Genomic DNA, 27,937 nt, shown 5'->3' with positions numbered 1-27,937 from the left:
AGGTCTGAAGCTCCAGTCGTCGTTTGGTGCTACTTGCTATTGAACTTGCCTTCTTAGATGGTGCTCTTTGAGGCTTCATGGCTCCTTGAATCTCGCTTGTTTCTTGAAGCTTGGTTGCACCTTGAAGATCCATAGGTCCTTCCATTGGCCCTCCAGATGCAGTTGCTCCTTGAAGCTTTGAAGACGGTTGAAGCTCAATTACTTCTGTGCTACAGCTTGTGATTGCAGGTTCCTTGCTTGATGAAGATCCTTGAAGTTCCACTGCTCTGTTGTTTGATGCAGGAGGAATAGGCCTACATTGACTCAAAATTCTTTGGGTTTTGGACCTGTTCGGGACTTTTCCTTGAGGCTTCTTAGCGGCCTTTACATTTGACAACCTTCTTTTCATTTTCTTGAGGATGGCACCCTAAAAAAAAACAATAAAAAAATACAAATACATATAATTATAACGGGCCCATAGAGCAGTATGTTAAACCCTCTTTGCTGGAAGTTGCCTTTCAATCCTTCTCCGGATCAGTAGTACTGTTCGTTTAAGTATACATCCAAATCTAGATTTCCTTATTTTGTACAAATTTACTAGTATAGCTTGGGGTGTGGTCGCCCTATATGAAAAGGCTCAACAGTCTGTATTTTATTTACAACATTTTTGTTTATTATGGGTCATGCATACTAATAATACAAATAATTATAATAATGGTGTTTTATACAGCACCGGTATCCGCCATGTATGGGCTCATGGCGCTTGCTAAACAAATGTATTCACATTATTAATTAAACACTTGATCTCCCCGAGTGCACTGCTCATGATTACACAATAAAAACAAAATTAAATTGTTTAACCAAGCATACTTAAAGTGTTAGAATTATGTTGAACCAGGGTTCGACCTTAACGCAGGTCCGTTGGCCAAATGCCAGTAGAAATCGCGGCGGACCAGCTGAAACACCTTGCCAACTGGTCCGGCTGACCAGTCAAAAATATCGGCAGCGGTACTACAGAACTATGACAATTTTTAAACTATTTTCAGGCTCGAATAAAATGTAAAAACATTCACTCAAGGTTTGGATAAAATATAATAAAAATTACTCGAAGTGCCGCTGAACGCTGGCAAACTTCCGACGATCACGCATACACAGCGCAAAATCCCATCATGCAACGCAAAGGCTTATAGTCTTCGTATTAGTTCACGTGTGGCAGAAAGTGTAAGAAATACTGAACGCTAGAGGGCGTTTCAGAATATTCGATAGCGTGGGAATAGACGCCCTTTATTGGTGAAAGTACGCAATAGCTTACAAAACTAGCTTCAATCGCCTTGACAGAAGACCACAAAGCAAAACACATTCTGTCAGCAGCACGGTCGGTCAACGGAGCAGATTTCCGTGTGGGAATAAGAGTCTAGCGTGTTTACGAAAAACGAGCGAGACGGTGAGGCTTCATTCAACAAAAATTACCAAGTTAGGATACTCTGGATGAGCAAAAAGGAGTATTTAATTGTGTTTAGTAAAGTTCTTCCGTCCTGATTTTGGGTAATTTTGTTGTTATTTGGGGCTTGTTTTTTTTTGCGGGCGATTGGTGGGCGATCTAGTTTATCCATGGTTTTATTGGTCACATATAATGCACGGTTGTTTGGGGTTTTTTGCGGGTTGATTTCAAGAAAGACTTGGGTTCTAGAATGCAATCATGTGTTAAACAAAGGCGCAGTTGTTTTTGCTGCTTTTAAAAACGTTTTTTTAAATGAAAATTTTGTTCACAAAACAGACGCCGGCACCGACCATTCCATACACATAATTGAAAAAAATACCGTCAAACTCGTATGCTTCTTCATGGACTTTTTTGATGTCTACTTTTTGTTGGGGGTTTTTCTGGACGAAAGTGGGAAGATTTTGGGAACTTCGGTACGATGTATTATGTTTATGAATACTTATTAAAACTACAATAATAGGCAATGTTTATACATGATAAAATAACTTGAGCGATCGCACGTAACCCTCCCCCACAGTAGATTTGAAGGCAGTACATAAAAAGTTAATGATATTTTAACAGTCGGTTTTAAAGTGTTTTTTGGGGTGTTTTTATAGTAAAAACACTATTTTTTTTTCTTCATAAAAAAGTTCTTCTTACTTAGGAATACTTTTATGATGAGTGCTTACAATAAACCGTGGACTAAAAAAAAAACTACCTAAATAAAGATCATTTTGCTCTGACAAATAATTGACCTGTTTTTAAATTAATTTTAATAACGCTATTGTTATTACATTTTTAAAGAAAAAATACTCTCAAATTAATTATCCTTTACGAACACAATAACTTGGTACACATAAATAAAGTATGGCTTCCAGTGCAGTTAAGTTGACGTTGCAAATCATGTTGAATTTTGAAATAGCGACGATCGAAAATCGAGCAGTTGGTATACAACAGAATACTATTAGTTTAAAAAAAAATAGCATAAAAAATTGACGGACCAGTCAAAAACCTGGCGGACCAGTGAAAAATCAAGCCAACTGGTCCTGCTGGCCAGTTGAAAAAAAAGTTAAGGGCAACCCCTGTGAACAAAAGTCAAACAGCACCAATAATTTAACCGATCCATTAAGCCAGCCCCATTTTGTATTGACCAATCACAGCTGTGAGCGTCCGACACATACATGTCTACATATACATGAACACATGTTCATGAACACATGTTCATGTGTATGTCAGACATGTATGTGCCAGATCATGCAAAATGGCATTGTAGAGGCTCACTGGTTGTTCGCTCATGTGTGCAATGGGTGGGGCTTAAGGGATGGGTCTACTAGAAAGGTTTTTTTTTCGTAAGCTAATACAAAATGATTGAGTTCAACTGAGCAAACTTTATTTATTTTTTATTTATTTATAAATAAATGAATATACTTACCCAAGGTTGGTCTGGGTTCAGGTCTGAGGTATCCCGCAATATAGGATACTTAGTAACCAATTTTTTGGCAACTTGGCAAAGCTCCTCGGCAGTCGGTTCCCTAGGAGGAACAAGGGATGAACACGTGTCCCAAACAATTGAAACTTGACAAAGTACCAGACGATTTATGACATTTGCCGGCAGGGTTCGTCCTGTGCTAGCACAAGCCAAAAAATCAGCATCACTGTAAATTGGAAAGTTCACCTTTGCCACTGAAACAACTGAAGATCCACAAGACATCTGTTGTGGTGTTTTCTGTTCACTCTTTTTAATACCCGTAGCGGGTGTCGACACCAAGGAACAAGAAGTTGAGGTGGTAGCTTGCAGTGATGGTTCACACAATACATAAGCTTCTATTCTTTCCCACTCAATTCTTTCCTGAAAATAAGAGATTGCATTTAGTCTATTTTTATGAATTATCTGCATGTCTACATGTAGCTATAATAAGCCTCATAAAAAAAGTATTGTACCTAATGTTTTGTAAATGTAAAGCAACAGAAGAGGACAGGTCAGGCATTAAAGCATCCCTCTATCTTTTTTATATATCTTTTTAAGTCGCTCATTGCACAGCGACACATCAAAAAAGAGAAACAAACCAGTGTTGACAGGGGGTAAATATTTTTGTAGTCCTTGATCATTAAGTGAAACTTTAGGAAGCTATGAATAAAGCTAGTGATGAGTTAGGGTAAATATAATGCGGTAAAATTGTACTGGGCCTACTATTAAAATATTATGAGAAAGGATTGTTGCTTGTTGGCAAATGAATTTAAAAAAATTATTAATAATAATTAAATACAAAAAAGAAGAAGTTCCAACTAGGCCTAGGCCCCAACTAAAAAAAGATGCACGTACCTTTAACTTGGCAATTACTCTCCAAAGATCCTTACGTATGGAAAACATTTGAGGACCTGGCAAAAGATCTCTCAAATCATTCCTCTCCAACTCCAAAACAGATGAACCATTTACTCCAGCTTCTAAAAATTGATAAGAAAACAACATAAAAGGTTATCATGGTTGTACTTGTACTTGTAGGATGTTATTCTTCAAATGTTCACATGATTTATTCAGAAATTGGTCATGTAAGTAGAGTAGAAGTATTAAACTGGTTATTGCAAAGTTGAAGTGATTTGGAACTGGTCAAACATGTCATTGTCAAACGACTGTCTGTAGTAAGGCTAGTTACTACCTAGTACCGACTACTGCCTGGCAGTGGCAGTGGTGTAGTAGTAGTAGTCTACTACTACTAGTACTCTAGTTTTCTAGGGAGTACTACTACTAGGATAGGCCTATATAGCCCTGCCAAAGGCACAGACTAAGTTACATAGGCTAACGTATAGGCCCTAACGTTAATTAACGTTCTGGAATTGTTTTTCATTTAACTTCATTCATTAAACAAAAAAGCATTTCCATGAAGTTCCCACTTCAAACCAGTGTCACTGCACTGTCGGTGAAGGGGAGGCGTAGGCTATACTATACCAAAAGTTGATTTAGGACTATCTGTCAGTATCATTATCACTCCGTGTTAGTTCAGTAATTTAACCACAAGAAAATTAAGAGTGTATTGTGTACATGTACGTTTTACGAAAACACTAACAAATAGAAACATCTTCTCGGTCTCATTTTAATTTTTATTCAGCACTCCCACTCGGCCTCGGTATTTGTTAAGGCCATGAGAATGAAAATGATATAGATTTGCGTCCACCGCCCGCATGCTCTGCCTACCGCCGAAAAATTTCATTATTTATTTTCACAAAATTTCATTATTTTCACAAAAAAGACTCTGCATCAAATAATGTTCAAGTTCAATTCATCGCACAAGGGTAAAAGGCTATATTTACGCATTTTAGTAGTAGGCCTAGTAGTAGTACTATACAAGGCAGACATTCCGCCGCGATCGTGCAGATAGGCAAATTAATTTGTGTATTGATCTCTAGTTTGCGCAATTTGAAGATTGCGAAATAATGAATAATGAAAAATGAAAAAAAGCCTCACGTCATTTTAAGCCCGGATGCAAATCTAAAACTCATTTCATTCTCATGGCCTAATATTCTTCTTTTTCGGCCCACAATCATGTTTCAAACTGTCGTTAACTTACCAAGAATAATATTGGCTACTTCTTCATCCACTCCCTCGTCCATCAAGTGTTTGCTCAAACCATTCGGCGATAAACCGTCCATGTTAGCTCAATTTTAATCAGAAATTCTTCTACTCTAGTTCAATGAAGTTCGTACATGTAGTATATGACTTGAGACGTGTTGAACAAGTTCTATAGCATATTCGTTTCCCGCGCAAGTGGTGGTACACACCCGTTCGTCGCGTTCATTGGTGCTCAAAATGTCGCTTCACCGCACAGTATTAAGGGAGTTTGTTATCCTTTCACTTGAAGTAAAACAAACAAATGGAAAATAAGACGTAATTCTCCAGCAAATTTTTACGAAAAATGTAATTCTTTGTTTGTTTTTAGAATGGAAAATGGTAGCTTCATATTAATTGACTAATGCATGCATGCATGCATGCATGCTACCGAAATTAGCCACCAAGAATTGTCCAATCGGCTTCTTTCTCTGGTGTGAGCCGGCCAGTCGCGTTGGCGATGCAGCAAGCAGCTGGGTCGCTCACTAGGCTGGTTCCACACAGTGGAACGGCTTATTAGTACATACTTTACGTATGTATACTCTGGAGACCCAACCGTCGGTCCGTCGATGTTGTTTTACATGTGATGCGTGGGTGTACGTGTGTGGAGCAATAAACTAGCCGATGTACCAAATCTTCCTCGACGTGCTGAAAAACTGTTCGAATTCCAGTCAATTATCATGGCTGTTTGGCGATGTGCAATATGTGTACTTTTCATGTGTTTGACATTGCGTGAGCTCTTAAGCCATATAAATCTAAGTCATGCTGGGGCGCCGAATTTCAGTGTTGTGTGTGGTATTCAAGAATGTCCCATGCGATACACACGATTCCATTCCTTATAATAATAGTTAATACAAGCATGTACGCAAGACACATGGGGATCTTTACAACACGGATTCACCGAACCCAATGAAAGGAGGAGACAGAAATGTTTTTCAGCATGTCGGGGAAGAAGTTCCTTTCGAGCATAATGGTGCCGAGGAGGATGAGAACATTGGGGACGAGGTAGACAACTTGAACTTCGAGTCTGAAGACGAGCAGCAGGTAGGTACATTTGCCCACGCCTAGCTTAACTAGTCGTGCTTATTGGCTATTGCTAGTGTAGGAATTAGTATAGTAGTATTTAGTACTAGTACTACTGTAGCACAGTACTACAGTTGACAGTCCAGTGAGTAGTGTAGTACTCTAAACATGCTAAAAAACCGTAACTAGCGTTGGCCAGTTTTTTATGTCTGAGTTAGCATGGATGGTTAGCATTGTTGTACTGTAGGCCTACTACTTACTATTATTTTTATTTGTTTGTATCGTAGGGGGTCCTATATGGTATTGTAGAGGGGACCTCTAACTGTGAGACCCGTAAACGTGACCAATCTACAATTCTACACTTACTCCATATACTCCGATCCTTGGCCACAACTTAATTTAGGCCTACACCGGTAACTTGTTCGAATGGCCTCGAAAATGCAATAAAACGTTGATCCGCTGATTCGTTTTGGTGTAATTTTATGGAGAATTTCCCAGTCTACACATGTTCAAAATGGTACTTTCCAACCGCGATCGCTCCATCGAAACAACTGGTACAAGTCCTTTACGGAATATTTTTTTATTTTATTATTACTACGAATCGACTCTTTTATTTGGATTTTCTACTGTTGCTGGTAAAAAATTATACTGCCTTTCAGAACTTGTGTAATTTTACATATTATAGGGGCAGTGTTATTTAGGCCCTACTGTTTAAATATCTGAGTATTGAACTTTTTCTGTTCGTTACAGTATTTTTAAAACTATGTTCGAATCCAGATCCATGATTGTTTAAACCTCATCCCCTCTTGTTTAAAAAAAAAAAAAAAAAAATAGTGCAAATTAAAATATCATATTTTAAAAAATGATCTGCAGGATGACGAAAATTCTTTTATCTTTTTTTCAGGATGTATTTCTACAAGACTAAGGCACGATGAAAACTCAAGCAGCACAGTTCATTCTAGGCCTAAAGGAGAGGAACTGTCTCACTGTGTAAACCAATTTGTATATACTTTGGAAATTATGGGCCATCGTGTCCAGTAACAGTGCAAATTAGCTTTGTTCGATTTTCTTGTTGGGAGTGTTATTTATGCATGAATGTTCAGTCACAACAAAGATAATTATCAATGCCTGAGGATTGCAAGTTTTCATGTTTTGTGTTCATGTGCAATATTGTTGTTAATTGGTAAATGTGTTAATTATTGAATAAAAATTATATGTAAACAATGTTTGTGCTTTTACTGGTGCTCTTATGATGTCTCAGGTGGTGCCATTTTTATTGGTAAGTGGCTTAAAAATACAAGGAGGATCAGGATGAACAATATTTAATAAATTATTTAATAGTATTTTTTCTGTGTTTTTTATTGCTTTTAATATAGCATGTTGAAGACAAAAATTTTGTTTACCAAAACAAGAAAATATCTTAAAATAGGATATTGGATGGAAAATGTGAGAAAAAACACAGTTTGTAGTTCTTGAACAAATTTCTTATATAAGAATTTTTCTTAACATAAGAACATTTTCTTGTAATGATAACATTATTGAGAAAACAAATCTCACAAGAAGATTTATTTTCTTAAAGTATATATTATTATGTATTTTCTTGCCCACTTTCTTTTTTCTTACACATTTTCTTAAATCTAGAATAATTTTCTAGTTTCAAGAAAAGTTTTCTTAAGTAAGAAATTATTTTTGGCAGTGTGGAGTCTGACAAAACAAAATGATTGCATCATCTCCGTACTTTGGACACGTATAATGTATCTGTATCTGTTCGATACTGCACACAAACTCCACTATCGGGATATCAATGGTGCATGCGCGTGGTGGCTAGTAGTGTATGCAAGCCATTTCATAAGGAGGCCTGATACTCCTTCCTGGTACAAGCAAGGCATTATTTTTCTTAGGGTGGGACACCTCCAGGCAAAGGCCAAGGGCACGAAGGCAATTGCCTCCATTTTGAATTAAAGTATCAGGCCTGTATAAGACCGACGGCCGATTTCACCAAACTTTAAAGACACTGGACACTATTGGTAATTGTCAAAGACCAGTCTTCCCCCTTGGTGTATCTCAACATATATGCATAAAATAACAAAGCTCTGAAAATTTGAGCTTGATTGGTCCTCGGAGTGGAGAGATAACTATGAAAGAAAAAAACACCCTTGTCACACGAAGTTGTGTGCTTTCAGATGCTTGATTTCGAGACCTCAAATTCTAAACTTGAGGTCTCGAAATCAAATTTGTGGAAAAATACTTCTTTCTCGAAAACTACAACACTTCAGAGGGAGCTGTTTCTCACAATGTTTTATACTATCAACCTCTCCACATTACTCGTAACCAAGTGAGATTTTATGCTGATAATTATTTTGAGTAATTACCAATAGCGTCCACTGCCTTTAAGTTGCTCCATAAACATTGCGCAAGTGGACTTGCGCAGCTGCGTAAAGTTTGGTGAAAACGGCTGCAGACACGCAACTTGGAATGATCCATAACAGAGGGAACAACCTTGGACACAAATATTAGGTTTTCTAAAGAACAAAAAAAACCAAGAAGAAAGAGAGGAAATCAGCTGATCTGTTCAGAAGTTGCGTGTCTGTTTGACAATTAAAGCATCACATGGGCAAAATAAAACAAAAGAAAACAAAGCAACTGTACCCACTTCACTGAACTGAATGCATAGCATTGTGACAACACACCTTGAACAAGTAACATTGAAATCCAACAGATTTTAATGGAAGGCACTAAAAACTAACCTCTACAGCGGTTCGGAACTTTTCGTGTGCTCTCGGAACATTCCGGCACGGTTCGCGACGATCCCCCACGCAGCAGGTTTGGGGAGTTGTTACATAAGAGTGGACTAACCACTGGGACCTGGTTGTTTATATTTTCATGTTTAAAAGATGCAAGCACTGCTTCAGACCTCTTTATTCAAGTACATTTGTAGCAGCAGGTTTGGGGAGTTGTTACATAAGAGTGGACTAACCACTAGGACCTGGTTGTTAATGATTTCATGTCTAAAAGATGCAAGTACTGCTTCAGACCTCTTTATTCAAGTACATTTGTAGCAGCAGGTTTGGTAGCCTTGCTCAAGGCAGTCGAATTATTCACTCCGAAAAAAGACCGCCGCTGTATAAAACCCACCCGTATTCACTGTGCGTAACATCGCACGACACGATACCCCCGTACACCAACCGCATGCGGAGGCCGTCAGGCCGACAGCCTTGTAGGGTCTGTGTTGAAGCCACTGACCTCATTACTATAATAAGCGAAGAGTTCCCACGGTCAGCTCATTACCATAATGCCCGCGAAAGACGAGACATGTTTTTATCACACACGAGCATGATAGGGTCCAAAGGTCGTGATAAGGGAAGTGCGTGATTGGACGTCAAAATGAATCATTCATTTGCCTCACATCCTGTGTTGTCTGATAGGTCTGACGGAAGATATACATATTCATGGGCTGCATACTAGCATATCCGAGAGCCCCCCCAATTTCGTCCACTAGTGGAAATTTTTCAATACAACACATTAAACCCGGAAGTTACAGACCCGACAAGGCTGTCGGCCTAGCGGCCTCCGCATGCGGTTAGTGGTACGAGTGCGATGACTTGTGTGAACAGTATTCGTACGATGTGACAGTGTGTATACGGGTGGGTCATGCGGTGTGATCGCACACACCATGCACAGGGTATACGGGTGGGTTTACAGCGGCGTCTTTTCGGAGCGAATAATGCGACTGCCTTGAGCAAGGCTACAGGTTTGGGGAGTTGTTACATAAGAGTGGACTAACCACTGGGACCTGGTTGTTTATATTTTCATGTTTAAAAGATGCAAGCACTGCTTCAGATCAGACCTCTTTGTTCAAGTACATTTGTAGCAGCAGGTTTGGGGAGTTGTTACATAAGAGTGGACTAACCACTAGGACCTGGTTGTTAATATTTTCATGTCTAAAAGATGCAAGCATATGCAAAATGACGTCATAAGGTCATTCTCGCTCGGGTATTCTCCGATGGGCCGAACCGCTGTGGAGTTTAGTATTTAGTGCCTTCCGATTTTAATACCAAGCTCTGTAAATCCCTAATAAAAAACTTCTTTTTTACCAGTTCACTAGTTATTTCAGGTAAGATGTTACTGTTATTGTAGCTATTTTGTTTTTAGTGTACCTCAAACTGCCACTTCCTTAAAAACTACATAGAATATTTGTGTCAAGAGATGTGTTTTTATAAATTGAAGTGCACTGTAAAAAAGGAATCTTGAGGGAAAAGTAAGAATTGTCTCAAATAAATATGACTTGTCTCTTTTGACTTCAATCTATTTCTAGTTGTGATAATGTAACCCTTCAATCATCATCCTCAATCAACAGTCGCAGCGCAGGATTGATGATGGGGGGTTACGATTATCACAACATTTGGACATGAATGGGACGTAAACTGTTTCTTGTTTATTATAGAATTATTAATCCTAATTAACAGTCTCAGTATTTCACTGAACCTGCTGTGCATAATTGATTGAACAAAAACGTATCCCTTTTTTAATAAGTTAATAAGTAATAAGTGTAAATTACCCGATGATCTGAATCGCCCAAAGTCTGAAGAAGATTTCAAGAGAAGAAACAAAACAATAAAATGTCAATGTCATCAACTCTCCAGTCAAAGAAATACTAACTGAAAAAGCTAATTTTAAAAACATGATGAAATAGAATACAACCTAGCTGAGTTACCAAAGTAAACATAAACGTGCTTCAAATTCAGGAAATCAAACGATACAAAAAGAGTATAGGCCTATATAAAGCAAGTGGAACATATTTCAATTTGGAATCAACACATTCACAAAGACACAATGTTGTTGTTCAGCGGAACATCCGACCATAGACAGAATTAGAAAAGAATTAGTTAGAATCATCACACTGTAAGTGTAACTGTTGATTGACAAACGACAATGACCAATGTTGTTGTTAATCATGTTTGTTAGTAAACAAAGCAAGGATGTAGCTCCATGGTTAAAATTTGTACACAAATTATTTAGATAATATAACTCTCTAATAATGATTGATGAAAGATTTTAGGGAATTTTTGTTAAATTGGGCTAGCTTCTGTGTCATTGAATTGAAGAAGCGCCCCCACAGTTCGTACGTAAACAATATTTCGCAAGTTGTGCACAAAATAATGGATCCCAGCCATATTGACGTCGAAACGTAGTTTTTTTTAAATCTTACCACTTCAACTGCATGGTGCAGGGCCGCAGCAAACTTGGTAAACATTATTCAACGTATTCAGCCTAAAGTATGGCAAATAAGTCAGGATATTTTTTGAAGAAACATGACGTTTTTTTTGTCAAAACAAAAACAGCACACCGGCTCCTTTTTCGCAGTTCGTATACCGTCCAGCTGGCACATGTAAACTGCGCATGCACACAACAAAATTAGTACAGTTCCGTATTAAAGCGATAGTCCCTATGATGAAAAAAAAAATGAAAAAAGCAACGAAGAAAAATAATGTTAAAACATAATTTGTGAGTTTAATAACTTGTATGAATATTGATCTTTAAATTTTGTTTTGTTTTTAAACCATTTTAATTTGAGTAAATAAACACAATTTAACATAATCGTGCAAGTAAATATTAACGTTATTACTGCTGCTTTAAATGTCAACCCAGCGACTGTTGCATGTTAACACGCTAGTGAATCTGACAGAATCACTCAACAGCCGTTGATGTAAAAGAGGGAAAATGGCGACTGTGGGGAAAACTTCCTTGAAAAATCGGGCTGCGGCAAACACAATTGTCGTAGCCACGGGAAATTCATCTTCGAAACAACCCAAAGAATCGGTAAGTTGGGAGCTTATGAAATCTACAGGGATTTAGAATGTACATTTTGGGGTCGAAATTCATGAACTAAAGGTGAGCTTTACAAAACGAAACCTGTTTAGTATTTTACTTTTCTAAAAAAGGTCGGAGGTCAAAATAGCCGACAGGGAGGGGCTGATGATAAACATTACAATAACATTTCGTTAGGAAGGAAGGAGGCTCACATCTCACACTCTTCACAGCTTTCTCTACTATATTCACAAGTTACTGTGTTACAATTATCAATCATTGAAGATCTGTTGATCTATATAAAATGTATTTATCAGCAAGCAAGGACTAACTAACTTATTAATAATATTAAATTAAAGCCATTGGACCCTTTCGGTACAGAAAAAAAAAAAAAGTTCACAGATTTACAAATAATTTACAGGGTTTACAGAAGGTAATGGTAAAAGACTTCTCTTGAAATATTAGTCCATGAAATGCTTTACTTTTTGAGAAAACGGTAAAACAATATAAATTCTCGTTAATGAGAATTACGGATTTGTTATAATATAAACACATGTCATGACACGACGAAACGCGCGAAAACAGGAGTGGGTTTTCCCGTTATTTTCTCCCGACTCCGATGTCCGATTGAGCCTAAATTTCCACAGGATTATTATTTTATATATAAATTGTGATACACGAAGTGTGGGACTTGGACAATACTGTTTACCGAAAGTGTATAATGGCTTTAAATAAAATTAAAATAAAACTTAAAAATTAAAGTGAAAAGTCAATGATTCGCATCTTGATTGTTTTCTTCCTCCATGATTGACCCTTGTCTTGAGTTGGATTTTTAATTTGGGAAAGATTTCCGTATCCTGCCGCCACTTTTCACTATATTAAATATCATAATTTTTGAGTAAATTAAGCTGTGTCCAAAACGGCGACTTTGGCTACAGATACAGTAACATCGTTTCGATACAGCTAGATGTGTCTTGCCAGTGTTGACTTGAAGGATAGGCAGACGTGATCTATTCCTAGGAGTAGCTGTAGCCGAAGTCGCCGTTCATAGCGAATGAAAAATGGGTGGCAGAATATCATAATATGGAAATTTTCCTCGTAAGTGCCATTTCCACTGTGTGCCATTGTGGGAAGGAAAAAGGTGCAAACGAAACAGTCAGTGTTTCTATTTCCTTCCCACAGTGCCTTGCGAACAGTGTGTTAGATTCGAAAGTAACTAAGTGATATTTCCTTCCTTCCTGCGTCTTCCTATACATACATAGTACTGTGCAGAAATCTCCTGAGTAAACTCACACATTGGCATACTGGTATTTCATTTGGATAGACTTGTGCGCCTTGGTGTGTTGTTTTATGTTTATTTGTGATTGTGAATAAGAAGAAGCACACATGAAGTTATGAATCAAGTAAAAATGTCCGTTGGAAATAGACCAGGACGCACACAACACAAGGCGGATTCAACATTATTGATGGTCAATCAATTTTTTATATATTTTTTTTATAGACTGGAACTGGACTGCTTATGTCAGTCATCAGAACGCTGTCAGCAAGGTTAGTTTATAATTTAACCAATAAATTGTAATTAACACATCACACTGTAAAGGAAAAAAAAACATTTGTCTAAGAAAAGGGTTTCTGTTTTCTGCTTAAAAAAAGAGAGGATTTTTTCCTGTTTTAAATTTATTCATAATAAGACCAGTATGCTGAAAGCTCGGTTCATACTTCCCGTGAATGCTGTGTGCGAAGCAAGATTAGCTCATAGTCTCTGTTTTTGTTTTGAATGTTTCAATTTGTTTAGTGTGAATTGGTGACATCAAACTTCGCTTTGAATTTCCAGGAAGTATGAACTGCGCTTGACCCAGTGATATAAGCAATTGATATTTGGGCATACATTCCACATTCTTCCTGCAATCAGAAAACTTTGGGTGGTTAAGTGGGATTAGGGTTTGGGTTTTATTTTTTGTAAACAAACAAACAAACAAACAAACAAACAAACCTAATTGCATATTTAAGACACTGGACACTACTGGTAATTTTCAAAGACCAGTCTTCTCACTTAAACAAACCTGTGAAAATTTGAGCTCAATTGGTCGTTGAAGTTGCAGTAATAATGAAAGAAAAAATACCTTGTTACACGAAGTTGTGTGCTTTCAGATGCTTGATTTCGAGGCCTCAAAATCTAATTCTGAGGTCTCGAAATCAAATTAGTGGAAAATTACTTCTTTCCCGAAAACTACGTAACTTCAGAGGGAGCTGTCTCTCACAATGTTTTATACTACCAACAGCTCCCCATTACTCGTTACCAAGTAAGGTTTTATGCTAATAATTATTTTGAGTAATTACCAATAGTGTCCACTGCCTTTAAATTTGACAGGTTAATCATCCATTAATTTTGTGTCTGTGTTCTTCTTTTTAGCGAGGACCTACACCAAAGAGAAGTAGAGAAAGCCAAACTAGAGAAAGCCTACCGAGAATGTGATCAGAAATTGGACAAACTTATTGCAGGTATGTACTAATACTCGTTGCAGACTGTCCAAGTCTCATGAATATTACACAATTTCCTTCAGTGTAGCAGAGCTGGAATTTGTTGAAACCCACCATACAGCAGGGCCCCATTATTAAAGCCTGTAAGCACAAAAACTTGCTAAGCACAGAAAACTATTGCTTAACAGAACTAGGTTACAAGCCAAAATTACATCACATTAAAATTTTTGTCACTGGTGCCCCAATCAATTTTGTATGTAGCCAAGAAGTTTGTCAAGCAGTATTTTCTGCTTTTAAAACAGCTACATGTATATGACATTGGGCTCGGGGCTTTTAGCTCCAACTTTTACTGGACCAGAATTGTTTTGATTATCAAAACTATGGTTTGATAGGTAGTTTCTACTTTGGTTTTGACCCCCTGTGGTGGGCCCTAAATAAGTAGGATTTGAAACTTTGCATGGTGGAAATACGATATAGAAAGGCCCTAAATACAATTTAGTCCACCCAGGGCGAGCGGTTTAACAAAATTATTCATGTTTAGATATGGGCCATCAGTGCTGATGGCTCCATATTTAAACATGAATAGTTTTGTGGCATTTAAAACTGCCATCTGGGAGAAATCTGTGAATGCCAGCTCGGGGTATTTTACTCAGAGTGCTGGGCGAAATTTGTTAATTTGTTACTTTGGGGCAGGCCTGCCTGGCATCGCCCACCTTGGCTGTTACCCTACTTTTAAAAGTATAAAAGGAACCCACAAAGATGCATGTTTGACATAGAAAACCTAATTTTTTTCTTAAAATCACAGTCAACTATGACACTCTGACTAAGACAATCCAAGCCTACAGCGCCATCTCTAGTCGTATCAAGTTTGCCCGTGAGAGAGTAAAGAGCCTCAAGTCTGATCTGCTGTCTTGCAAGGATCTACTTCACTGCCGCCGAGATGAGCTTAGGAAACTCTGGCTAGATGGGATGGAACAGAAGCATGTGCTGACCCTTCTGGATCAGATGTAAGTGACCTTTTGACCTTTTGCCCTTATCTTGTGTTGTGAAGTTTACCCAGAGGATGGATAGGCCATGTCCAAAACGGCAACTACAGCTACATGTATGGCCAGATCAGCGCGTCTGCCAGCAATAGAAGAATAGGCAGACGTGCACGGTCTAGCCGTAGCTGTAGCCGAAGTCACCGTTTCTGACACGGCCTAAGTTGAGGTTCTTTTTGATATGGTTTCCCAAGAAAGCAGAACATTTTGTTTTAAACACCTCGTTCTCAAAACCAACACTTCACTCCTGTAGAGATTTCTGTCCTGTGTTTGTGTGAGGGAAGTGGGATTTGAAACTTTGCATGGTGGGAATGCGATATGGGTCTCGTGACCCAGACGGCTGATCAATCTCAAACTTCAAAAGGTTAGCTTACACTCCCAGCAACTGATTTGTTAGCAAAAACCAATTCTGTAATGTTCCCCTAAGAAATTGGACCCAGGTGGTCCTGACTACCAACAGAATTGCTTGTTTTTTACCTTTAAGTATTTGTCGTTAATAGTGCAAATAATTGGTTTTACAATTACTATTAATATCTTAAACTCTCCAACAGTGAAGAGGTCAAGAATGTTCCCCAGAAACTTGACGGCTACTTAAAGAGCAAGCACTACCTTCATGCTACAGAGCTGATAACGAAGACGGTGGCTCAACTGGAGAGTGACTTGAGCGGGGTAGAAGCGCTCAGCGAACTCAAGATGGAAATGTCAAGTCGTAAAGAAGTAGGTCGGACTTCAGAACAACTTCCTACATCAGCCACAGATTCCCTGAAACTTTCATTTCATGTCATTTCATTTATTGATACTAAGCAAGAACCTAAAGGAGAGAAGACAATGAAAAAGTTTAAGTTTTAGATGAGGGAGGAAAACTCCAGAGAATTATTCCTGGGAAAACACACGCTGTCAGGTAGGAACTGATAACCCAATTCACACAGTGCCTCCAGTGGGAGTCTAGCTGAGGTGGAAGGCGAGGCAAGACACCACTATGCCAACCTGACAGCTGAAGGCCTGCATTGGAATTGTCACTTGGTACGTTACGAGTACTAAATTGTTCACCAAGACCTGAATGAATTCTGTCACAGATTTTCATAACTTTCTGGTCAAAATAAGAACCTTAATCATTCACACAAGGTCTCTGTGTCAATGTGAAGTGGCAATTCCACTACAGACTTCTTCATATTTAACAATGACTTAGTGAGATTGAACAACTTTTTTTGATCTGTACTCATATTCTTGACGAGCATTATTCATCAGAAATAGGGTTGAGTTCCGAGCGGCCTTAAAAATAACATGATCACTTTCTAGACCACTCTCAATCCACTTCTTTTCTGCTTTACGCCTCTTTCGTTTGTGAAATCGGCTGCTGGTCTCGAAATTTTACAAATGAAGAGGAGGCAATTCTGTTTCCAACTCAAATGCGCAACTCACTTCTTCTTTTTCACAGCAATTACACAAAGTCCTGATTGAGGAGTTGAACCAGCATCTTTACGAGAAGTCGGCAGTCAACTTCCAGGTGACCTTCACCAGGGGAGGATCATTCCGCAGTTCCGGCCAGGACGCTGCACCCGCTGTCAACAAGAAACATACACTGCTTGAGCTGGCTGCAACGGCTAAAGCCCGAAGGTCATCCAGAACACATTCCTGTGAGTATTGTTAAATCGACTTTGTTCCCGGTGGTGTATAATCTCGCTGCACCATTTTCTCTTAAAGGCAGTGGACACTATTGTTAAATACTCAAAATAATTATTAGCATAAAACCTTACTTGGTAATGAGTAATGGGGAGAGGTTGGTGGAATAAAACATTGTGAGAAACGGCTCCCTCTGAAGTGGAGTAGTTTTCGAGAAAGAAGTAATTTCCCACGAATTTGATTTCGAGACCTCAGATTTAGAGCTTGAGGTCTCAAAATCAAGCATCTGAAAGCACACAACTCCATGTGACAAGGGTGTTTTTTCTTTCATTATTATCTCCCAACTTCGATGACCGATTGAGCTCAAATTTGCACAGGTTTGTATTTTATGCATATGTTGAGATACACTAAGTGAGAAGATTGGTCTATGACAAATACCAATAGTGTCCAGTGGCTTTAAAATGGCTCACCCTGGAAGTTTGACTTTGAAATATAAAAATATATTGGATAATTTAACTAGTCTTCTTGTTGATCCATTATTTGTCAGAGCAGTATCAAGTCAAACAGTAATTGGTCCTGCATTCCCTCCTTGAGGGGTGTCGTGGCCGAGTGGATAAGAGCACCGAACTCCAGCTCTGATGCTTCTGTTCAGCAGAGTGTGGGTTCGAATCCAGGTCGTGACACTTGTGTCCCTGAGCAAGACACACTATAATTGCTTCTAAGCTTGGGCGGTCTCTTCGGTTACCCGGTTCTACCCGGTTCCAAATTGAAAACCGGACTTGCGGTTCCACTCTTCTGTGGAACCGGGTACCCGCTTTTGACGGTTCCGATTTTAAAAGACCGAGTCCCAATTATAAAAGGCTCTGTGGAGCCGATCCTGCGACGAACCGGCTCTAGAAATTGAGGCTTGCATGTTGAAAGCGGTGACCGCAGATACAGTGTGCAAAGGCTTCAAGCCGACATGAGTATCAACTATCACATGTGGCTGCATACACAGTGCACACACATAGGCATCTTCTACAACCACCACATGTATGCATGTACATGTCATGCATATACATGTACATGTATAGACAGCACGTTGTGATTGGCTGCCGATATATCCATATTCATAAAAGCTTGCCCCATGCACAAAACACACAGTGCTGTATGTATGTATGTATGTACAGGATGTACAGGCATGTACAGGCATGTACAGGCATAGTACACTTGTATGTACAGAGACGACACACTGCATGCACTACGGATGTACTGCACTACGGATGTACTGCACTACGGATGTACTACACTACGGACATACTGCTACACAACGATCGTACTGCCGGCTAAATCAAAGACTTGTTTAAATGCAGGGAAAATAGGTGCTCGGTGGCACGATGTCTGATCATTGGGGTGGGTATTCTGGTATTTTCTTTAAAAATAGATCGGCTCCAATTGTGTGTGTTTGAGCTCGGAACCGATGTCTGATTAACTTGGTTATTTTCAGTTAAAATAGATCGGCTCAATTGTGTGTGTGTGAGCTCGGGACGGGCGGCTTATGTTTTATATTGAATTGGAACCGGGTATGTCTCAGAACCGAGCTTTTTTTCGGAACCGGAACCGAGCCCCAAATTTCTGGAACCGCCCAAGCTTAATTGCTTCTCTCCACCCAGGGGTAAATGGGTACCTGTGAGGGCAGAGATGGTTCTTGTGATCGGTTTACCCATGTAGCGCATATATAATTGTTGCACAGGCTGTATACTCCCCAGGGAGCTGAGATGGTTTAAGGAATGATTTAAGGCCCAGTGATCAGGGGTAATATTGTCGGAAGCGCTTCAAGACACCCCGTGAAAAAGCGCTATATAAAAACCGTATATTATTATTATTATTATTATTATTATTATTATTATTATTATTATTATTATTATTATTATTATTATTATTATTATTATTATTATTATTATTATTATTATTATTATTATTATTATTATTATTATTATTATTATTATTATTATTATTATTATTATTATTATTATTATTATTATTATTATTATTATTATTATTATTATTATTATTATTATTATTATTATTATTATTATTATTATTATTATTATTATTATTATTATTATTATTATTATTATTATTATTATTATTATTATTATTATTATTATTATTATTATTATTATTATTATTATTATTATTATTATTATTATTATTATTATTATTATTATTATTATTATTATTATTATTATTATTATTATTATTATTATTATTATTATTATTATTATTATTATTATTATTATTATTATTATTATTATTATTATTATTATTATTATTATTATTATTATTATTATTATTATTATTATTATTATTATTATTATTATTATTATTATTATTATTATTATTATTATTATTATTATTATTATTATTATTATTATTATTATTATTATTATTATTATTATTATTATTATTATTATTATTATTATTATTATTATTATTATTATTATTATTATTATTATTATTATTATTATTATTATTATTATTATTATTATTATTATTATTATTATTATTATTATTATTATTATTATTATTATTATTATTATTATTATTATTATTATTATTATTATTATTATTATTATTATTATTATTATTATTATTATTATTATTATTATTATTATTATTATTATTATTATTATTATTATTATTATTATTATTATTATTATTATTATTATTATTATTATTATTATTATTATTATTATTATTATTATTATTATTATTATTATTATTATTATTATTATTATTATTATTATTATTATTATTATTATTATTATTATTATTATTATTATTATTATTATTATTATTATTATTATTATTATTATTATTATTATTATTATTATTATTATTATTATTATTATTATTATTATTATTATTATTATTATTATTATTATTATTATTATTATTATTATTATTATTATTATTATTATTATTATTATTATTATTATTATTATTATTATTATTATTATTATTATTATTATTATTATTATTATTATTATTATTATTATTATTATTATTATTATTATTATTATTATTATTATTATTATTATTATTATTATTATTATTATTATTATTATTATTATTATTATTATTATTATTATTATTATTATTATTATTATTATTATTATTATTATTATTATTATTATTATTATTATTATTATTATTATTATTATTATTATTATTATTATTATTATTATTATTATTATTATTATTATTATTATTATTATTATTATTATTATTATTATTATTATTATTATTATTATTATTATTATTATTATTATTATTATTATTATTATTATTATTATTATTATTATTATTATTATTATTATTATTATTATTATTATTATTATTATTATTATTATTATTATTATTATTATTATTATTATTATTATTATTATTATTATTATTATTATTATTATTATTATTATTATTATTATTATTATTATTATTATTATTATTATTATTATTATTATTATTATTATTATTATTATTATTATTATTATTATTATTATTATTATTATTATTATTATTATTATTATTATTATTATTATTATTATTATTATTATTATTATTATTATTATTATTATTATTATTATTATTATTATTATTATTATTATTATTATTATTATTATTATTATTATTATTATTATTATTATTATTATTATTATTATTATTATTATTATTATTATTATTATTATTATTATTATTATTATTATTATTATTATTATTATTATTATTATTATTATTATTATTATTATTATTATTATTATTATTATTATTATTATTATTATTATTATTATTATTATTATTATTATTATTATTATTATTATTATTATTATTATTATTATTATTATTATTATTATTATTATTATTATTATTATTATTATTATTATTATTATTATTATTATTATTATTATTATTATTATTATTATTATTATTATTATTATTATTATTATTATTATTATTATTATTATTATTATTATTATTATTATTATTATTATTATTATTATTATTATTATTATTATTATTATTATTATTATTATTATTATTATTATTATTATTATTATTATTATTATTATTATTATTATTATTATTATTATTATTATTATTATTATTATTATTATTATTATTATTATTATTATTATTATTATTATTATTATTATTATTATTATTATTATTATTATTATTATTATTATTATTATTATTATTATTATTATTATTATTTATTATTATTTATTATTATTTATTATTATTTATTATTATTTATTATTATTTATTATTATTTATTATTATTTATTATTATTTATTATTATTTATTATTATTTATTATTATTTATTATTATTTATTATTATTTATTATTATTTATTATTATTTATTATTATTTATTATTATTTATTATTATTTATTATTATTTATTATTATTTATTATTATTTATTATTATTTATTATTATTTATTATTATTTATTATTATTTATTATTATTTATTATTATTTATTATTATTTATTATTATTTATTATTATTTATTATTATTTATTATTATTTATTATTATTTATTATTATTTATTATTATTTATTATTATTTATTATTATTTATTATTATTTATTATTATTTATTATTATTTATTATTATTTATTATTATTTATTATTATTTATTATTATTTATTATTATTTATTATTATTTATTATTATTTATTATTATTTATTATTATTTATTATTATTTATTATTATTATTATTTATTATTATTTATTATTATTTATTATTATTTATTATTATTATTATTTATTATTTATTATTATTATTTATTATTATTATTATTATTATTATTATTATTATTATTATTATTATTATTATTATTATTATTATTATTATTATTAGATCTTGTGACACCTCTCACTATATCCAGTTTAGGGTGACCATGTAAAAACAACACAAAGTAATCCCTCAATCTTCAAACGGCAGCTCAAAACACACCTCTTCAAACAATTATCTTAATCATGGACTCTTGACTGTCGGAACCGGCGCCCATGGCATTTTCTTTGTCAGATTCTGTGTGCTCTATAAGTGCTGTATATTATTATTATTGTGTCAAAATTTGTGCCTTTTGACTTGTGCTAAGCACCATGCAAGCGCCAAACAATTGCCCAAAAGTTTTTAAGTAATTGCGCGTAGAGCAGTCAATTTTGGTTAGCCACCTTTGTTGTTTTTCTTAGCCCATCCCTTCCAGGGGTCTAGTGACATGAGGTATTAATATGGCGCATTGACCATGGTAGCGACGCTAGTGCAGAAGTGGCTTAGATATTCTAAAGCCCAGCTCATACTGCCTGCAAATGCAAATGCGAAGCGAATGTTGACATCACAAATTTCGCAACAAATAATTTGCGGCAGTTCAACTCTGCCCAATTCACTTGAGTATTATCACTGCGAAAGGAGAGTTGTGACCTCAAATTCTTGTCAAATTCGCTTCGCGTTCGCATTCGCATGAAGTATTTAACCGGGCTAAATGCTTCTTTAGTGGATTTAGGGGACTTCTCATTTTTAGTTTCACTACCGGGGAGCGACTTTTTAAATGGTATTATTTTCTTGTAGTGTCGCTGACCGTCCCTGATGGGACTGAAGAAGACGTCAAGCCGGTGGTAGAGAGTCTGAATGATGAACCTGAGGAGAATCCTGAGCATTACATGGCCATCTTAGTAGAGTCTCTGTCACTACTCAAGAGAATACCAGAAGCTGTTGAGGTAAGCCCCTTCCTTAAAGGGTCTATGTACGTTTTGTAGGACTTAAAACACAATTTGAACAGATTTTCGTGAAACTTAAATGCATTTTATTTTAAAAAAACGGTTACAACCGCTTTTTATAGACCAACTCCTCCGATCCAAGGCAACATGTTCCTTTGACTACTTGTAACATAAGTTTTATCTCATTTTGTCTTGATGTGTATTTTAATTAAAAGTATTTTTTCATTACTCACCGGAATTGAAAATACTTATAGTTAACATGTGAACATAATTTGTCTTTGACCTTTTAATTTTTTAATATTCAACTGTAACTTTCTGAAAGCATAAAAAAAATGTTGTAAAAAGAAAATATCTCTCTGTTTTTTTCCTTCCACCAGGCCATCAAACGATGCGTTCAAGTGGAACTTTCCAAAATTGTACAGAGGACAACAACAGAGGTTGCTGAAAAGTGAGTTGATATCTATCTTTATTATTTCCAACGAAGAAGAGTGTTATTGACCTGTGTTTAGGTGCAACAATTGTCTTCTTTTCGACCCCCCAAAGTCAAATGTCACTTGAGGTCACTATAGCTGAAACAAAATAAATTGTGCTCAAGCGATAACTCAAGAATTACTTGGTATATTAACTCCAATTGAGTGTGTGGATTGGTTTTACGATCCCCATTTAACCTATTGTTTTTGGACCTTGTAGGTCAATTGTTAAGGAGCGCACTGGTTTGTGGAGCATCGATTTTAAGCTCTAGTGATTCTATTCAGCAGAGTGTGGGTTCGAATCCTGGTCGTGACACTTGTGTTCCCGAGCAAGACACTTCACTGTAATTGCTTCTCTCCTGCCACCCAGGGGGTAAATGTGGGCATGTCTACGCATTCAAACTGAGGACTTCGAGAAGGTTATAACGAAAGGGATTCGGGAAAAAGTCACACCGAGGACGTCCTCGATTCGATTTTGTGTACAAAACTAATGGGGACGTCAGAAAAATAAACTATGTCCAAACAATGGGAGAACAAAGAGAAGTCCTCGGTTTACACCATAAACACAGCTGTGTGTACCTGTGAGGGCAGAGATGGTTCTTGTGATTGATTTAGCCGAGAAGCGCATTTGTTGCACGAGGCTGTATACTCCCCAGGGAGCTGAGATGGTTGAAGGAATGATTTAAGGCCCAGTGACCAGGTGTAATAATGTTGGAGCGCCATTAGCGTCACTGCGTGACGGACCTGAGCGCTATATAAGAAGCCATTATTATTGTTATTATTATTACTATTAACATGACTGTTCTTGATTATTTACTTATTTTTGCATTGATTAAATATTTATATGTCTTTTTTTATTTTCTGCAGTGCTAAGCAACGAGGTGAAAACATCACGCAGCATAATCAGCCAAAGCTTCTGGTAGAGCTTTTGGATCTACTTTTTGAGCGGTTCCAGTGTGTGGCCATGGCACACATGTGCGTGCTTGGGTCTCTCCAAAGAACCTCGGTAGGATCATTAATAATAATAATAATACACGGTTTTTATATAGCGCTTTTTCACGGGGTGTCTGAAAGCGCTTCCGACATTATTACCCCTGGTCACTGGGCCTTAAATCATTCCTTAAACCATCTCAGCTCCCTGGGGAGTATACAGCCTGTGCAACATTTGTATGCGCTACTCGGCTAAACCAATCACAAGAACCATCTCTGCCCTCACAGGTACCCATTTACCCCTGGGTGAAGAGAAGCAATTATAGTTAAGTGTCTTGCTCAGGGACAGGGACACAAGTGGACACAAGTGTCACGAACTGGATTCGAACCCACACATTAATCCAATTTCATTCTGTTAGTTTACCTTTTTGTTATCAACTCTCAATATGAATTTAAGACTGCATAGCAAACAAATTGTTTCAAACAAATATTTACAAACAGACATTGTTTTGTGCTATTTTTTGCACTTTGCTTTATACCTTTCACTGTACTTTTATTGTATCAATCAACATTGTTATTGTTATAAAGTAAAACCAATTAATTTATATTATAAAGGGTCCAGGCTCTGTACAAGCCTAGGCTTTTCCCTGGTGCCCTCCTCTTATCATCCTTTGTTCTTTTTTATTGTATGTTTATGATTATTTATTGTGATATTAAACACAATAAAGCACAAGCCAACCATGCCAACCTTGTTATGAAAGTAAACATGCACTGAGAACAACTAACGTGTACCTTATTTTTTACTTATTTGTGTAGAGAGTGCTAGATTAACTTCCTTTGTTTCTAATTTCCCACTTACAGGGCAGTAGTGATGTTCAGTTGTACACAATGGATGACATCTGGTCCAATGTACAAACTGTTGTAAGTATATAAACAAAAAACTATTGTTTTAAAGACACTGGACACTATTGGTAATTGTCAAAGACTACATGTAATCTCCTCACTTGGTGTATCTCAACATATGCATAAAATAACAAACCTTTGAAAATTTGAGCTCAATTGGTCACCGAAGTTGCGAGATAATAATGAAAGAAGAAACAACCTTGTCACACGAAGTTGCGTGCTTTCTGATGCTTGATTTCGAGACCTCAAATTCTAAATCTGAGGTCTTGAAATCAAATTCATAGAAAATGACTTCTTTCTTGAAACTATGTTACTTCAGAGGGAGCCGTTTCTCAAGGTGTTTTATACTATCAACAGCTCCCCTTGTTTGTTACTAAATGAGGTTTTATGGTTTTATTATTTAGAGTAATTACCAATAGTGTCCACTGCCCACTGCCTTTAAAGCAAAAGAATTGAAGCAACAGATTATCTCACAACAATAAAGTAAATTAATAATTCTTGTTGGCCATTTTGGGATCAAAATGTTGACTCATCCCTTACTTTTTTTCCACTCATCAGCTACAAGTTCTTCTGGGTAATTACCTTGATGTCCGAAACGTGACGGCTTCCGTGCAGCAAACATCCAGTGCTTTTACTGACGCTCCAACGTAAGTTGCTTTCAGGTTATCATAAAGTGGTCAAGTGGTTAGACCCTAGGACTTGCAATCACCAGGTTGAAGGGTCATGTGGTTAGACCGCAGGACTTGCAATCACCAGGTTGAAGGGTCAAGTGGTTAGACCGCAGGACTTGCAATCACCAGGTTGTAGGGTCATGTGGTTAGACCGCAGGACTTGCAATCACCAGGTTGTAGGGTCATGTGGTTAGACCGCAGGACTTGCAATCACCAGGTTGAAGAGTCAAGTGGTTAGACTGCAGGACTTGCAATCACCAGGTTGTAGGGTCAAGTGGTTAAACCACAAGACTTGCAATCACCAGGTTGTAGGGTCATGTGGTTAGACCGCAGGACTTGCAATCACCAGGTTGAAGGGTCAAGTGGTTAGACTGCAGGACTTGCAATCACCAGGTTGAAGGGTCAAGTGGTTAGACCGCAGGACTTGCAATCAACAGGTTGTAGGGTCAAGTGGTTAGACCGCAGGACTTGCAATCAACAGGTTGTAGGGTCAAGTGGTTAGACCGCTGGACTTGCAATCATCAGGTTGTAGGGTCAAGTGGTTAGACTGCAGGATTTGCAATCACCAGGTTGTAGGGTCAAGTGGTTAGACCGCAGGACTTGCAATCACCAGGTTGAAGGGTCAAGTCCTTCAAGCTAACTGCTGATTTCGCAATGACTAAAATAAGTATTGTCGTCTAGTTGCTGAATCACAACTTGATCTGTGCAGTTCATAATCATAGAGGTTAAACCAATGTTTGTATGAGAGAGATTGGCTGCTGCCAGCTTGGTGTTTATATCCCCTTGTGGGAGTCTGCTGAGTTTGCTTTGACGGGAAGATCATCTAAACAAACAAAGAAAACATCAGCACCATTTAAAACCATTCATGGTGCTTTAAAGGAAGGTTACAGAATTGAAACATAAATCATGAAGATTTACATAATTAACACAGATTAACATAAAACTTACATGATCTAATGATGATGATAGTAGAAAACATCCCTTGAAATATTTCTGTCTGAAATTTCATTTTTGATAAGAAATAAATAATCTAATTTCGCGTTGGAGTTTATTGCTCAGTGAGCGTTTTATTCATTTTTCTTTTGGCATCGATGCAATGCAAAATTTGTAATTGGTTTGTCACTATTTTCTCGTGACCCAGATGGCCGATCGATCCCAAACTTCTACAGGTTTGTCAGTTTATGTATATGGTGGATTACATAAAGTGTTTACACTGCCAGCAACTTTTTTGCTAGCAAAACCAATTCTGTAATGTTCCTTTAAAGGAATAGGTCCCATACTCCAAAACGTAGCTCCACAATACCTTGCTGGAAAATACTGAATAATCAAGCCCCTTGAGCTTCAATTAGTGACGAATATGAGCTCTTCATAAGAAGCCACTATTATTAATATTATTGTTACATTATTTCCCTTTGCATAGTGATGTTGGACTGTACTTCAGCAGGCGTAAATCCACCAGGAATAGGAAGGTACCGCTGTTCCGGTTTGAGATGTCTTCCCATGCTATCAGTATGACTAACTACATGAGGGAACAGAAACAAGAATACTATGGATTCGTAAGTCATTTTCACTCTCGGGATAGAGATGTAGTTTTTGTACTCTTAAAGACAGTGGACAGTCTTCTCCCTTGGTGTATCTCAACATATACGCATATACGCATAATAACAAACCTGTGAAAATTTGAGCTCAATCGGTCGTCCAAGTTTCGAGTTAATAATCAAAGAAAAAACACCCTGGTCACACGAAGTTGTGTGCTTTCAGATGCTTGATTTCGAGACCGCAAGTTCTAAACTTGAGGTCTCAAAATCAAATTCGTGGAAAATTACTTCTTTCTAGAAAACCACGTCACTTCAGATGGAGCCGTTTCTCACAATGTTTCATACTATCAACCTCTCCCCATTACCATGATTACTCATTACCAAATGAGGTTTTATGCTAATAACTATTTTGAGTAATTACCAATAGTGTCCACTGCCTTTAAGCCCCTTTCACACGAGAGCAATGTAGCATGGTTGCAAGATTTTACTAAATGCACCTCTTGTGAAAGGACAATAATTTTTGGAGTGTCCAGGGTCCCTTGTCAAATCTTGTCCAACATTGCTACATTTTGTCGGAGGTCAGGACCTACGACAAAATCTTACACTAGCGGAA

General features: G+C 34.8%; 2 protein-coding genes across 6 annotated transcripts in view; one reads left to right on the top strand and one right to left on the bottom strand.

Moving 5' to 3' along the window:
* Nucleotides 1-11,494, bottom strand: part of LOC139940428 (FHF complex subunit HOOK interacting protein 2A-like) — a 37,972-nt gene extending 26,478 nt beyond the window's left edge. The window contains exons 1-4 of one of the 4 annotated variants that reach the window (XM_071936667.1): nucleotides 5,026-5,218; nucleotides 3,783-3,904; nucleotides 2,892-3,308; nucleotides 50-406 (exon numbers count right to left, since the gene is read on the bottom strand). In XM_071936667.1, coding sequence (XP_071792768.1) covers nucleotides 50-406; nucleotides 2,892-3,308; nucleotides 3,783-3,904; nucleotides 5,026-5,107 — 978 coding nt within the window. In that variant the 5' untranslated portion in view covers nucleotides 5,108-5,218. Of the gene's footprint in view, nucleotides 1-49; nucleotides 407-2,891; nucleotides 3,309-3,782; nucleotides 3,905-5,025; nucleotides 5,219-10,644; nucleotides 10,669-11,295 lie in introns of those variants that run through there. The other 3 variants (XM_071936668.1, XM_071936669.1, XM_071936670.1) reach the window with 3 other exon arrangements.
* A 305-nt stretch (nucleotides 11,495-11,799) lies between these two features.
* The window catches only part of LOC139940966 (exocyst complex component 4-like), a 40,851-nt gene continuing 24,713 nt past the window's right edge, over nucleotides 11,800-27,937 (top strand). For both annotated transcript variants that reach the window (XM_071937373.1, XM_071937372.1), the window contains exons 1-12: nucleotides 11,800-11,906; nucleotides 13,396-13,442; nucleotides 14,308-14,396; nucleotides 15,181-15,382; nucleotides 15,967-16,132; nucleotides 16,854-17,052; nucleotides 22,664-22,812; nucleotides 23,190-23,260; nucleotides 24,150-24,288; nucleotides 25,074-25,133; nucleotides 25,674-25,762; nucleotides 27,207-27,342. In XM_071937373.1, coding sequence (XP_071793474.1) covers nucleotides 11,808-11,906; nucleotides 13,396-13,442; nucleotides 14,308-14,396; nucleotides 15,181-15,382; nucleotides 15,967-16,132; nucleotides 16,854-17,052; nucleotides 22,664-22,812; nucleotides 23,190-23,260; nucleotides 24,150-24,288; nucleotides 25,074-25,133; nucleotides 25,674-25,762; nucleotides 27,207-27,342 — 1,446 coding nt within the window. In that variant the 5' untranslated portion in view covers nucleotides 11,800-11,807. The remainder of the gene's footprint in view (nucleotides 11,907-13,395; nucleotides 13,443-14,307; nucleotides 14,397-15,180; nucleotides 15,383-15,966; nucleotides 16,133-16,853; nucleotides 17,053-22,663; nucleotides 22,813-23,189; nucleotides 23,261-24,149; nucleotides 24,289-25,073; nucleotides 25,134-25,673; nucleotides 25,763-27,206; nucleotides 27,343-27,937) is intronic.

This window comes from Asterias amurensis, chromosome 8 (genome assembly GCF_032118995.1).
Source record: "Asterias amurensis chromosome 8, ASM3211899v1".
In the NCBI taxonomy this organism is placed as follows: Eukaryota; Metazoa; Echinodermata; class Asteroidea; order Forcipulatida; family Asteriidae; genus Asterias; species Asterias amurensis.
The sequence above is the reverse complement of the archived record's forward strand: the minus strand, read 5'-3'. Positions and strand labels throughout refer to the sequence as shown.